Here is a 15,503-nt window from a genome sequence, read left to right as displayed (position 1 = left end):
ACACAATATCCGTATTTTCTTGCCGGTAAGAACACACGAAAAAAGGTATTATCACGTGACTAGAAAACTAAAGGACAGTATTTTGTACAGAAAAGGGTTCTACTTCGTTCTAGCCCTTTTCAAATTATTTTTTATAAGTTGTTCTTTTGTTGACCTGTCATATCACTGTCCCAGATTATTGGGAAATGTTGGGCAACTGCAGAAATGTATAACCCCGCCACATTTTGTATATACTTTTCCTATGAGCCTGTAATTTGTTTGTTACTGTATTTGTTTTTTTTTTTTATTGTTTTGTACATAAACCTGGTCGTTGGTTTTCTCGTTTAAATATTTTTACATTTTGTAAAGTCGGTGCCTTTTATGGCTTGCTATGTGTTATGGGTATTGCTCTTTTTTGAAGGCCGTTCGTTGACCTGAAGTTGCTTACATCTCTGGTGGATAACTGTCTCATTGGAAACATACTCTTCTTATTATTTTTATATTCTACAACGTATCAGATACAGGTAGCTAAAAAAATGTTTTCAGAAAGAGAGCTTCACCGTAAACCTTTCTTGCTACTTAACAAAAGAAAGAAAAAAAGGAAAAACGGTCACTCAGACTCAAAAATATAGTTATTTCAACATTTTAAAATCAATTTAAACGAGAAAACAAACGTCCTGTTTTCTGTACAAAACAACAAACGAAAAATAAATATGATACACAGCAACAAATCAACCGAATGGCTGGTCCTGGCTTATCTTTCAATCTTTCAGAATGTTCAATTTCTTTTCCTGTTATAAATACACATCAAAAGAAAGATATTATACTTTTCAATTAGTAATGGTGAATATTCTATGATCAATTTTATTAAACGTTCGCCGATATCAATTGCTCATTTACTTTTTTTATTAGTCATACAATGTATCATCTTTTAGACAACATGTTTGTATATGTGCATTAAATATTAAGATACGTCTTCGAACTTTGCCATAAAACAAGTTAGAAACAGTGGAATGCAAATTTATTTTGGGTATTTATGTGGGTTTTTTTTCGACAGGAAAAATCTAATTTACACGAATTCAAACTGACAAATCAACCATGTTTTTTTTTTAATTGTTATCTGAAACTAAATCTTCTTATCAACAAAGTTTATCATTACACAAAGATATAAATTTAATTCAGGTCACCTTTGGACCCGATTTAAATGCTCAGTCCAAAGCATTGTCTTATCATTAGTTTGAAATTCGTATATCTTAGAATGTTCGGAGTTTGGTTGACAGGGATTTTTTTTTGTTACTTTATCAATCAGTGCTTCTTATTGTGATGATGTGATTGAACGCCTTCAGTTCGATGTGGGGTTTTTAAAAACTCAAATGAAAGAGCTGTCGACGAAGTTGGATAAATCAAACAAACTCATAGATAACTTGACTAAACGACTGGAAGTTTCCGAAAAGAGGAATGATGATCTTAACAAACAACTTTCCAGTATTGAAAACTGCACGCATAGTCAAGGTATAATACAAACTGTTTGTTAATCTTCTTGTTCTCTCTTCTTCTATAATTCAGATTATAGAAAGAACATGATTTAAATCAATAGAGAAAGAAATACTACAACATTATGTTTGCAACTTAATACAAGATGTATCGATTTAATATGGGAATTGGTTATCATTTAAAATATATTTGTTCACTAACAGATTATGCTAGTTATGAAGGTTTCTTTATAATTTAGATAGGAAAAGATTACTGTCATCAAGCAGTACGTCGACAAGGGTTGCCTTTTCTACAAGATTGACGAAACAGTTGACTGGACTAAGTGCACATCAACCAGTGGTTTTTGATATGGTAACGAAACACACATTTGTTCTTTTTTCTTCTTTAGGTAGCTTCACTGTATATCGTCATCTTGGATTGTACAATAGCAGTACACAATCGGTCTAGTTCTTTGCCTAAATCTGCAAATTTTGAGACAGATTTGCAATTTATTTGTATGACTGTTATTTTTATAAAGAAAAAAAATATGATTTATTGCATTATCCAAAATATTTAAATAAATACCAAATATTTTTATTTTTTAGAATAATTTTTTTTCAATTTAGCCATTTAATGGGAGATAACTCTTATAGTAAAAATTTTATAATGGAATTATAGTGAAATTTTATTTTTTAATTGTAGCAAGAAAACAAGTTCGGTGACACCATTTTTTATTTATATTTTCTTAAAGCATATTATAAAACCTATCTTCTCATATTTTATTTCAAAATTCTATCTCATAGATTTCTTTTCATGAACAATCTATGCAAATTTGGGCAATTTTGCACGACTTGTAGCATAAAAAATAGCACGGTGAACCATGCTTTTTATTATATTTTTGAAAAAAAGCATAGTAAAATCTTCATTTTGGCAAAGTATAAGAAAATTCTATCTGAGGAAATATAAAAAAAAGCTTTTGTGAAATAGCTTATGGACACATCTTGCTAATCTACGAACGAGATTTCACGTGACAGAGAAAAGCGATAATGTAAGCGTAACAGGCAAGGTTAACAAAATTGCGGTGGGGTTTGATATCTCAACCTTCTCCCTATACCTCTAGCCAATGTGGAATAAACAAACACAGCAATACGCACAGTAAAACTCAGTTTTCGGAAGCATTTATTCTAAACTCTTATTGTACACTTTTCTGTGTACCTTTAGTTATTCCACCGATCGAAATTAAAAGAGGGAAGTTAGTACTCACAAATCTAGTTTATCGTAACATGTTTATACCCACCCAAAGTCAGAAAACTTGACAATACTCAATAGTTTTCTTAGTTAAATATCTTACATACCATTGCTTACTCGAACATGTACTGTTTACGGAAACTTTTGGTTTATCGACTCAGTCCGCTTATCTACGATCGTATTGAGTTACCTAAGAGTAAATCTCTTGTTCGAGTAGGCTGCGTTGTCTGTTGAGACTAATTTGTTAAAAATTGCTATACGTTTTGTAGAATAGTGTAATTGTTTTGTTTTAATAAAAATAAAGAGATGTGGTATGATTGCCAATGATACAACTTTCCACTAAAGTTCAAATGAAGCGGATGTAATCAATTATAAGTACGGCTTTCAACAATGAGAAAACCCCATACCGTATAGTCGGTTATAAAAGGCACCGACATGAAAAATATGAAACAATTCAATTGAGAAAACTAACGTCCTAATTAAAAACAAAACAATTTATGAAACAAATCTGACAGACATGAACCAACGACAATAACTGAACTACCGGCTCCTGGCACGGTAGTGAATGGTTCAGCATTTTGAAACAGAACAACAAGTCGATAGTTAAATGTTTGTAATCTCTGAATAAAACTGAAAGATGACAATATACTCTCCTAAATGATAACAAAGCTCTCAGAAAAAATTAGGGAAACGGAAACTAACAATGAAGTAGATATATATCAAAACGAGGATTTAAAACTACTAGTAAGTCTCTACAAGTTTAGCTTTTCTAAACAGGTACCGAATTCTTCGCAGTATCATAGATTACGTCACGAAGTAATAGTTGTTGATCGGGTCTTGAATACCACACTGTAATTTAATATCTTCTCCTGTTCGGGACATGTTCTTAATTCTATATCCCATTCTAGCCAATCGAAATTTAGCAGCATCATACGGCAACATATCAGAACCGATATTTGTTAAGCAATAACTTAAAGATGGCGTGAATATCGATTCGCAACATTTAAAGGGGAATTAGCTGCAAATCCATATTCACGGATTTGACTCAAATTCTCAAAGTTGATGCATAACATAATAAAACGTATATCTAAATAACAAAAAAGTCTAAAATAAACAATTAACAATGCATGGACTCGATAATATATATATCAGCATTTCAAGCGTGTGTATTTTAGTCTAAACCACCGAGATGACCCCCGAAGACTGCCGACGGTCTTATAAACCGATATAAACATAAATGTAAATATAAATAGATAGCGACCACGTGCAATTGAATTATTCTAGGTCTGTTTGATATCATGTTATAGGTTGACAAATATTTTAATCATCGTTTTTAACTGTATAAGAATGTTTTTTTTTGTGGATCGAATCAGTCAACGAAATGATTCAACCTTGTTTCACTTTCAATGTTGGCATGTTTTTCCTTTTAATAGCTGAGCACGCCTAATACATGAGTAAACCATCTCCAGCTAAGGGGTTGAATTGAAGTTCACATGCATGAATACGGATTCACATGAGTTCGAATTATTAACTTGTGAGTGAATAATACATCAGTGATGTTTTTGAGCATATTTTGAAAAATTTGGGCCAAACTAACAGCTTATAACGAAATAGTATTTCAAAATTCCGCTTTTATTAATACTTGAAACAAAAAGAATCGTATTTTAAATTTTTGTCTAACTCGTAGATAATGCCCTTTTAAGGGAACATTATTCAAACGTATTTACGGTCTTTATTTTCAGGAAACAAAACTAGTAACACCAACTAATGAATATCTTATATTCATGTCAAAATAACTTACTTTCACAATATAATTGTTTGGTCAAATGTCTACTGTGAACCGCATCCAAATAAATTGTGGCGAACAGCTTCTTGAATTCGATATTCCCTTTCAAGAAAATTCTACCTAACTAGATTCAAATCATCAATTACTGAAAACAATAATTCATTAATTCCTATACGTTTAAATTCATTTAGTCTGTTAGGAGTGAATTACTCCTGGGCTGCTTCATATCGAAAAATGGGGAAAATCGTAACCCTGACATGAGACTAGTGGACACAGGGTTGCGTTATTTTTATACGTGTGCATGCAAAACAAACTTCTAGGTTGAGAGGTCTAAATACGGCACAAACAACATTTTCCAAAAGACCAAAAAAGTGGAAGAGTATATTTTAACAAAACGCATTTGACTAACAGGTCGAACAACGGATGTTTTTAAACCCTGCTGACTGCCATGGCGAATGCCAAATAAACGGATCACCAGATGTAACAAAATGGATCTTAATTATTAATTAAATACCAAACAGAAAACAAATTACTTGCGGAAAAGATGGTATACCGCAAACATGAGGTGCAAAAATTTGTACACCATAACCGGATTTCGACAAGTAATGTCTCTTCAGTGATGTTAGGAATCGAAACGGTATTTGGAAGGCCATATAATTTATCCAATTCAGCTAGGATTGACTCTTGAATTTTGAAGAGTCGAAATAGGATGAACGGATTATATAAACCCGAAGGCAAATATAACACAAGCCCAAACGAAAAAATATAAACAAGTCTAAATTGAAAACAACGTTCAAACCTATGATTGCGTTGGGAAGAAATCGCAATTTTTATACGTGTGCATGCAAAACAAATTTCTAGGTAGAGGGGTCTAATTACAGCACAAATAACATTTTCCAAAAAAAAAATTATTTATGTATACGTCTAAATATGAAACAACTTTACGATAGGATAACCTGTGGTATATAGTGGTATATATATATGTATATAATTCTTATATGATTTGCATATTAGGGAATATGTTTATATGATTGGTCGAGAGGGCTTCCGGTAGTTGCTCTTGAAGTAAATTATTTTTCGATCTACGAAGTAGCCTGGCATCCCGGCCCGATTTAGCTGCACGTATAGCTATACTGACAAGATTAGCCAGGACCCCAGGCTATCTACGAAGTTGACGGAACTACTTTCTGTAACCAATGTAAACAAGATGGCGGCGACTATAACACAAACCAGCTCGACGTTAAAAATATTTATTTTCACTTCGCGTTCGTCGTTAAATTACATAATAAACACAAAACATTCATTTGAATGATAATAAAAGATATTTTCGTAGTTTATTTTTTATCTGAAAACAAATTTCATGGAATACATTTTTTAATTGCGTTAACCAAAAAATATCTTCATGCGCCAGGCCATATCAATGACACAAATATATATAATTAACGCGTGATAGAGGTTACGGATGGGGAAATTGAATAAATTATCTCCAATTTAAAAGAATTATAAGGATTAAACGCCTTTTTAAAGGAATTTATTGGTGTATAAACTGGACCAAGTCACTCACAAACAAATAAAAGTCCACCAATAAATTCCTTTATAAAGGCATTTTATCCTATAATAAATATTATTATATCATAACATCACTGAAGAGACATTAATTGTCGAAATCCGGATATGGTGTACAAAAACCTTTGCACCTTTTGTTTGCGGTATACCATCTTTTCCGCAAGTTTATTGTTTTCTGTTTAGTATTAAATTTATAATTAAGATCCATTTATTACATCGGTGATCAGTTTATTTGGCAATCACCAATGGCAGTCAGCAGGGTTTAAGAACATTTGTTGTTCCACCTGTTAGTCAAATGCGTTTTGTTCAAATATACTTTTTCACTTTTTTGGTCTTTTCGAAAATGTTGTTTGTGCTGTATTTAGACCCCTATAACAAGAAATTTGTTTTTCATGCACACGTATAAAAATTGCGGTTTTTATCCAACGCAATCATAGGTTTGAACGTTGTTTTCAATTTAGACTTGTATATATATATTATATATGTATACGTCTAAATATGTGACAACTTTACGATCAGATAACCTGTGGTTATACAGGGGTAACGCCATTTATATGAGCGTTCTCGAATGAAATACGCGTACGAGCGAAAAGTTCAATTTGAAAGGCTGATTATTGTTGTCCTCGTTTTTCCAAATGGGTTTGCAATAAGGAGGTTTTATTCTTTCTGGTTGTATATTTCCCCATCTTGAATAACACCAGCTCGTTTCATTTTGTTTTAGGGGAATGCGGGAAGTCAAATTTGCTTTCCTGATTTTAAACTGCAATTATGGGGAAACCTTTACAGTTAGATTACTACTTGTTTGGTTTTTTCATTACAATTTCTGATTTTGTATTAAATCGGGCAATGGTTAAATAAACCTTCCATTAAATGGTTAGTTGAATTGAACTCAACTGCATTGTGTGTATGATTTTAAAAAAATAAGTGTATTTTATAACTTTGTTATGTTTTTGTGTAAACATTTAGCATCAATGTGAAAAACTTGCTTAAAAAATGTCAATTATATTAGGTTTTGACAGACACTTTACAAGCATACAACAAAAATGATGGAATTTTTGCTGCACCTTTTTCTGGTATGTACGTGTTTTTTTGGACAACCGCAGTACAACAATGGGAGAAAACTGGATTGTTAGTAGACGGTGTACCTTATGGCTATGCTTTAGCCGATGTTGTAAATGATGGGGATGCAGATTATGGAAGTGCTTCACAGATTGTTGTTCTTAAGGTAAGTTTGCAATAAGTAGTTCAAAATCATCCTGATCTGTCTTTTCTAATCAAAAGACGAAAACATACTTATAAAAACAAACATTAAATAAAAAGACATACCAAAGCGATGAGTTCCCAAATGACAATTTTGACAGATTTTTGTTTTAAATAAACACTATGGAACAGGATTATTTTTTATAACAAGCATTCTAAATCCTCTTTTAAAATAACATTAACCATATACAGTTTTAGAGCGGTAATTTTTTGAAAATGAAGGAATGCTCTTTTTGGTGGAAATATTTAAAAAAAACAAAATATCTTCCAAAAGCAAAATGATGCAATATACCAATCAGGTGAATGATAATTAGATATAAGAAGATGTGGTATGAGTGCCAATGAGACAACTCTCCATCCAAGTCAAAATTTATAAAAGTAAACCATTATAGGTCAAAGTACGGTCTTCAACACGGAGCCTTGGCTCACACCGAACAGCAAGCTATAAAGGGCCCCAAAAATTACTAGTGTAAAGCCATTCAAACGGTCTAATCTATATAAAAAACGAGAAACGAGAAACACTTATGAACCACATCACCAAACGACAACTACTGAACATCAGATTCCTGACTTAGGACAGGTGCAAACAATTGCAGCGGTTTTTAACGTTTTAATGGTACCAAACCTTCACCCTTATCTGAAACAATAGTGTAACATCACAACATAGAAAGACACACTATAAAATATCAATTGAAATGGCTTAACTCAATCAAAAGACATATTAACACCAGTGAACATACACTGAACAAATAAATTTGATCTATGATACAATGTAAATACAAAATAAATAAACTAAGGGAAGAATAATTAAAGTAACATGTTATACCGCTTTGAAATGTTAAACAATAACTGTTTTTTCTTCTATATAAAAATAAGAAGATGAGGTATGATTGCCAATGAAACAACTATCCCCAAAGTTCAAGTAAAGTGGATGTAAGCCATTATAGGCAACTGTACGGCCTTCAACAATGAGAAAAACCCATACCGTATAGTCGGCTATAAAAGGCCCCGACATGACAAATATGAAACAATTCAATTGAGAAAACTAACGGCCTAATTTATAACAAAACAATTAACGAAAAACAAATATGACAGACATTAACCAACGACAACCACTGAACTACAGGCTCCTGACTTGGGACAGGCTAATAAAGAATGTGGCGGGGTTAAACATGTTTGTGAGCGCTCAACCCTAAACCCCCCTAACCTGGGACAGTCGTGTAACAGCACAACATAGGAACAAACTATAAATATCAGTTGAAAAAGGCTTAACTCATCAAATCGACACAAAGCAGAAAAACATAAAACATAAACACAGACCGGACGTGGCAGGGTATTTATCCATCCCTCATCCCTAGCAACAAAAAAGGACACTAAGTACAGATCTGAGAGTATTCGCAGTTACTGACAGCTAGTTCAAAGCCAATAACAACTAATAAAAAAATCATGTATCTAAGACTAAAATATCAATCAGTACACATCAAACATCTAATGGATTTAGTGTAAAGACGTCAATGACAGTCAAATAAAAAACATGACCTTGTGCAATGCCAAAACAAAGGTATCGACAGATTGTAGTATCGTTAAAGTGCATATGTTTATAACAAAACTATTTAGTATGATTTTAACATGTTGATATTGCAACAGTACTGAGACAAGCTTTGATCGTTTGGACTTTCACAGGAGAAAAATCTCGATGAATATATATAACCTCACCTAATTACTAGCAGCGAATCGAACGATTTCATGTTTATTCTAATCCTTTTTAAGCCTCAGTCACACATTTAGGATTTTTACTATTTTATTATAGGAATTAAATTTGTTAATCTGATTAAGATCCTTTGGTTCCTTGCTTGAAATCATTAAGATTTCTTCAACTTTATATTTGATTAAGACAACAATCATATATTATTCAAGAAGCGTCTCGATTCTGCCATTTCCTGTCGAATTCGTCCCATTATCCTGTTCTCAATTTAATTCTGATCCGATTTGTATTTGTGGCATAAAAGAAAAAAAGACAGAATCTGTACTATCAGCGTCCCGATTCACCCGAATGCGACCCAACAGAGATCAGACAGTAACTAGACAGATCTAGAAGCAAATGTTACGAGACGCATTTGCTTGGCCGACCTCTCCGGATCATTCCCGAGCCGTAGGACTCTATAACGAATATATACGTCTGCGTTCAGATGATGATAGGAATTCAAGAACATGGAGGATAGTTAATCCGACTGTTTTCATTTTTCATGTCGTGGTGCTGTCTGATCTGAAACGGGAACCATAATCGGCACTGTGTAAACGCCAGATTAAGCAACTGTCTGCTTCAACTTGTGGAAAAATTCAAAATAGATACAAAATTTTATTGTAGGTAAATAAGAATCAACACGTTTGGATAAGTACAGTGGGTGCTGGCAGTGGAGCACTTGATGGTTATAATGATAATACATTTTCTGGATGGCTTCTATACTCATTGGAATAAGAATAAGGACCTCTGGTTTTAGATTGTCCTTTAAATACGAGCCTTGCATGTACAGTAAAAATGTATTTTTGTTAACTTAGAATTACCCCAATTTGCACACAGTCAAACACCTGATCATTTTGACCGATAGTGTGATAAGATTCCCTTCACTCATCAATGAAGGTCAACTATTTATAAGAATCATAAATGTAAACGTTACAGTGTGTCGAAAATACCATCTATAGTCAGCGTAACGATGAAAACTTAAAATACCGATTTCAGCACGCAAAACACGTGTTGATAGAATAGTATGTCCTTCATCAGGTAGATCGAAACCAAATCTCTTGGAGGCAAATAACAACAGTTTGTGAGCATCGAAAACAAATTGGAATAAACAGTATACCCCAAACACCTAACGTCAACACATAGTACAACGAAAACACCTTAGGTCAAGAAACAATACGCACAAAACACCTAAGGTCAACAAAAAATACATCCCAAAACGCCTAAAATCAACAAACAGTACAGCCAAAACACCTAAGATCAACACACAGTACCACCAAAACACTTAAGATAAAAATCAAAACATACACAACACCTTAGGTCAACAAGAAATACACCCCAAAACACAAAAGATCAACAAAAAATACACCCAAAACACCTTAAGTCAACACAAAGTACAACCAAAACACATAAGGTCAACACACAGTATAACCAAAAACAAATCAGGTCAGCACATAGTAAACCAAAACACCTAAAGTAAACAAACAGTACAACCAATACATCGAAGTTCAATAAAAAGTACAACCAAAACAGCTAAGGTCAACAAACAGTAACGCCAAAAGACCTAAGGTCAACAACAGTACAACCAAAATACCCGATAAGGTCAACAAACAGTGCCATCAAAACACCTAAGGTTCACTCTGCCCGAGCTTGTTGCAATAATCTTCTTAACATAATGGTTTTATTGCAATTTAGTAAAGTACTGCATAAGGTTTAGAGGCATTTAAATCCACACCTAGACAACACCTTTGAAACATTAAAAAGCAGCTATGAAAAAAATATGAAGTCAAACAGATCCGACACTTATGCTCAACCAAAATGAAAATAATGTCACACCATTGGTTGAATATTGCTGATGACGTTTTCATAATATAACCAAAAGCAACAGTCAAGTATAAGTATTTAAAATATAACACAAAGGCTTAATATTTTAAAATAATTTCTACATTTAAGAGCTAAGACAAGACACATTGTCATAGAGAAAAGACACATTGTCTGGATAAAAAATTATATACATAATTAAGATAACAATTACTTTTCATCCTGCTAATTTCGAATTCTTTCGACAACAATACGTATTACAGGGAACAAATTTCAACTGAACAATAACTGTGATTATTTCAAACGAATTAATAGTGTATGGTGATAAAAATAAATGAAATTAAAAATTTTGTTACGTCCGAAGCGCTTTTCTGGATTCATCCTCATCAGGAACGTTCATACATGAAAAAAAGTAAAGTAAAGGATGCATAACTACATAAACACGAGAAGAGCTATATGACCAAGGGAGGAGCCTAAAATAATAACCAAATTCATCTAAGGGCAACTTTGACCAGGGAGTCGGCACCTTGTTTTTTGTTAATAATTTCTAAATTTATCAACGGACTTTAATTGCAACTTTAAGTTTAAGTTTAAGTTTAAGATTACTCTCACAATAACACATTTCAATCAAAAGTTTTCGGTCCGGTCTGAGTTTTTGTTGTGTGTTTTTTCTGCTTGGTATAGATCTGATAAGTTAAGACCTTTTTGACTGATTTCCATAGTTTGTTATTTCACCACTGTCCCAGGTAAGGGGAGGGTTTGCCGCTAACAAACTCGCCACATTCTGTATGTGCCTGTCCTAAGTCAGGAGCCTGTAATTCTGTGGTTGTCGTTTTATGTATTAGTATATCATATTTGTTTTTCGTTCATTGTTTTGTACATAGATCGGGCAGATAGTTTTCTCGTTTGATTTGTTTTACATTTGTAATTTCGGGGCCTTTTATAGCTGACTATGCGGTATGGGTTTTGCACATTCTTGAAGGCCATCCGGTGACCTGTAGCTGTAAACTTCTATGTCATTTGGTCTCTGGTGGAGAGTTGTCTCATTGGCAATCATAGGTCACATTGTCTTATTTTTATATGCAGTTGTGCTGAAACTGAAGTTACGATTCCTGAAGACAAATCTGACCTTAGTTATTTTAAAGGTATATTGATGATTGAGTGTACCGTGGCTTGTGAAAGTTATTAACAAGATTTTTCCGGAATATTCCGGAAACACGTGTCATGTGCACTGTAATCGGTATCATATCACTGAGTTTGGTCCCCGCTGTTGGACTTTTAATCAGTGAAGGGACCATCCACCAAGTAGCAAATGCTTCTGTATTATATATTGGCATGTTTTGAATGAAAGGTTTTGATAAAGATGTATGACAAATGTTCCCTAAATTTCTTTATCTCACGGGCTCAATTTTTTATGTAATGTTTTGTGTATTATTGTTTTCCACCAGTCTTATTCTTTTGACCACTGTATTGGGTGTCCCTTTTCGACTTATGCTTTATGAATGCCTCTTTAGCGTCGTATTTTTCGAGTCATTTTCAAAATGAACTTATAATTTACTTTAAAAAAAACATTTGAAGACTATTTTATTAAAGTTTCAAGAGCTATAAATAAACTGTAGTGAAAAAGTAACAACTATGAATCTAATTGTGCAACCGAATCGCCACTATCATTAAGAGCACCCTCGTTTTCTTAGACGTTCAAATTGCTTTATCCTTTTACAGATAGTCTCCTTTTGCATGTGATATTTTCACCTATTGTCTTGTCCAAGGCTGTGTTATAGCTAACAGAATATTAAACAATGCGATATTTATGAAGTATTTCTGATCATTCAGTATGAAGCGATTGTTGTTTAGTAATCTAACACTTGATCAATTCTTTTTTTTATTAAACAACATATAATTAAAACAGTGTCTAAAGTAATTTGACAAGGAGGAAACAGTTTAATTTACTTGCACCCGACATGGAAGGTCTCAATTAGGCTTAAACTTTAGAGTGGGTGTCAATCTGTTTTCAAAGCAAACTAGACCAATAACTATAATGCAATTACTTTAAGGTAACCGCCTAATGCTGGATTTCAATTCTTTGTCATACCTTTCTGTATTACTAGTACATATCATATTGCAAAAGTAGCAAAATCGTGATGTGATCACAAAACATTTCACAGATATGTTTCATATATTTATAATCAATTAACACAGTTGTGTCCTGTTTTTGGCAGTTGACAATTGTGTAAAAAGTATAATACTGGGAAACATAAAACCTCGAGCATAAATGTGTGACGTAGACTAATCGAAAAGAACAAAATATTTACCGTATATCATATAATTGTGGAAGAACATTATGACACTTCATCGTTCAAAGTAACTCATTCATTTGTAAATACATGCAACTAAATTTAAAAGCTTTGAAAAATATATGTTTTAATATAAATGTTTAAATGAAATTTTTATATATCACAGTGTTACCTTTAAAACATTCAACAACAAAAAATGGAGGGAAGAAATTATGACTGGTTATGGTCCAGTGAATATTTGCTTAACTTGCTGTCGGAATGCAGGATTTATGGCACTATACACATACTGATTGGCTACATTGTTAAAAAAATAAGTCACATTCATAATAACTAATACGCTACGGGTTCTATTTGGCAAATTTTCTTCGATATAAACATGACTAGCGTTCAGAGTTTCAACAAATATGGTAGGAAGATAAGAAAATATATAAACAATCGTCACAATACTAAATAATACTGTGTTTGTTGTCACAGTCCTGGAACTTTTAAAGCCCTTCCTTAAACTATGACCGCTCCCTGTACTAAAGGTTGAATGTCTTCTATCCTTGTAATTTCTATGCTCGTCTTCTTCTATTGTCGTCGATTGTCGCCTGTTGTTTTGTTTTTTATAACTTAAATTATTAGGCCGACAACTACTTTTATGAAAAAGTTCATTTTTTGAATTCCCATTGTGTGCTTTGACAGAAGTCTCGGTATTAGAAGTGTCGGCTTTGTTATTTGGATGTTGATGGTGAAATATGTCAGTATTCTCACTATTTTCCACAGAAAACGTTTCAGAGGTATCACTGTTATACCGTTTCTTTTTTGAATATTTAAATTTAGATATCACTTTACTAAGTCTATAATTCATTGAAACCACATGTACCGGTGATGAGGGTATTTCCTCTCCTATATGTTGATTCTTCCATACCCAAATCGCTTTAAATATACGAATATACATGAAAGACAGTAAAATTATAACAATGACATTTAAAACTCCCATAAATCCAAAGTAAACCGATGGTAAAATCGACTTTTTATACTTGTCATCATCTCCACAATCTAAACCAACAACATTTTTGACCCCGGTTTGTACTGTCTCGGGTCCGTGAAAGAGCAGCATAGGCCAAGAAAGCACCAAACTTATACCAATACAAACAAGCAAACACATTCTAGCTTTCTTGTATGAAAATCTCCTAAACGGTTTACAGATTTTATAATAACGATCCAAAGCAATACACAACAAAAATAAACTAGACGATACGGTTGAAAACATCTCTGTTAATCTAGTTATCTTACACAATACTCTATAACGCCCTGTGTACATAGGAAACCGCTTGTCAAATATTTCCATAAACATTGCAATACAACACAGTGTGTCAAACACAGCCAAACATAGAATAAAGAAATGGGCGTTTGTCCGTTTGAATCTGAATCCATAGATGTATAAAACCAGCGAATTTCCAAATATTCCGAATACAGCTAATACAATTAAAAAGATAACACACGGCAGGTTGATATTCTCATATAAACTTTCATTGTACAGCCATACTATTACACTTTCTGAAAAAGGATTGTTACCATTCTTGGTCTGATTACTGGCGTCATTTGTTGTCCGATTAGGCGTATCCATCAAATGATAAGTATTCTCAAGACTTCCGATTATCATCATCAATTTACCATTCCTGAATTTCATTAATTATAACACTTTTTATCCGATACATGTCACTACAAATTTAGTTGACCTTTCTTTGTGAATTGCGATTTAAAATTTATCTTACATCTTCACTGTTCAATGGCGCGGAAAAAACAAAATATAACGTTTAAGTGTTTATTTTTTGGTTAAAAGTAAACAACTAGAAGCCTTAAGGAAGACCATAAAACGTATGATTTTCCGTGTTGTTCTATGATTTTTATTGTTCACACACGACAGAAAATGGAAAATAAGTGTACTGATAGTACTATTAACACATAATGTTTGCGAACATCAAAATCTATTTTTTGCAAAGTTAACACACCAAAACGCTATACACACAAGAGAATCATTTAAATTTAACAGCGGGTTGAGTTAAAGTAACTTGAAAGTCTATTTAAACTAATTTTATTTGACGTATGATATTTCAACAAAAGAAGTTGTGATATTTTCCTCCTTCATCTATCCGGATTTTAAATAATAACAAAGAATACCTATGCATTTTATATTAAAAGATTTAAGGCAATTTATACTTTGTGTGTACTTTTAAAAAGGGCTTGAGAAAATGCAATAAAACTTTTTAATCAATTTAACACTTACCTGTCAAACCTATCGGGTCATGATCCCGACAAAAAAATCGGAAATTTGGAGACTGAAAACAAG

At 32.9% G+C, this 15,503-nt stretch overlaps 1 protein-coding gene and 1 pseudogene across 1 annotated transcript; one reads left to right on the top strand and one right to left on the bottom strand.

The window, feature by feature from the left end:
• Nucleotides 1-1,237: 1,237 nt before the first annotated feature.
• On the top strand, nucleotides 1,238-9,791 carry LOC127738319 (caprin-2-like; annotated as a pseudogene).
• A 2,952-nt stretch (nucleotides 9,792-12,743) lies between these two features.
• LOC127738313 (uncharacterized) lies at nucleotides 12,744-15,193 on the bottom strand. The gene has a single exon (XM_052249515.1). The coding sequence runs from the start codon at nucleotides 14,841-14,843 to the stop codon at nucleotides 13,389-13,391; it is 1,455 nt and encodes a 484-aa protein (XP_052105475.1). The 5' UTR covers nucleotides 14,844-15,193; the 3' UTR covers nucleotides 12,744-13,388.
• Nucleotides 15,194-15,503: the final 310 nt, after the last annotated feature.

The sequence above is a fragment of the Mytilus californianus genome, unplaced genomic scaffold, assembly GCF_021869535.1.
Source record: "Mytilus californianus isolate M0D057914Y unplaced genomic scaffold, xbMytCali1.0.p SCAF_4, whole genome shotgun sequence".
NCBI lineage: Eukaryota > Metazoa > Mollusca > Bivalvia > Mytilida > Mytilidae > Mytilus > Mytilus californianus.
Note: the sequence above shows the minus strand (reverse complement) of the source record. Positions and strands in the feature narration are given on the sequence as shown.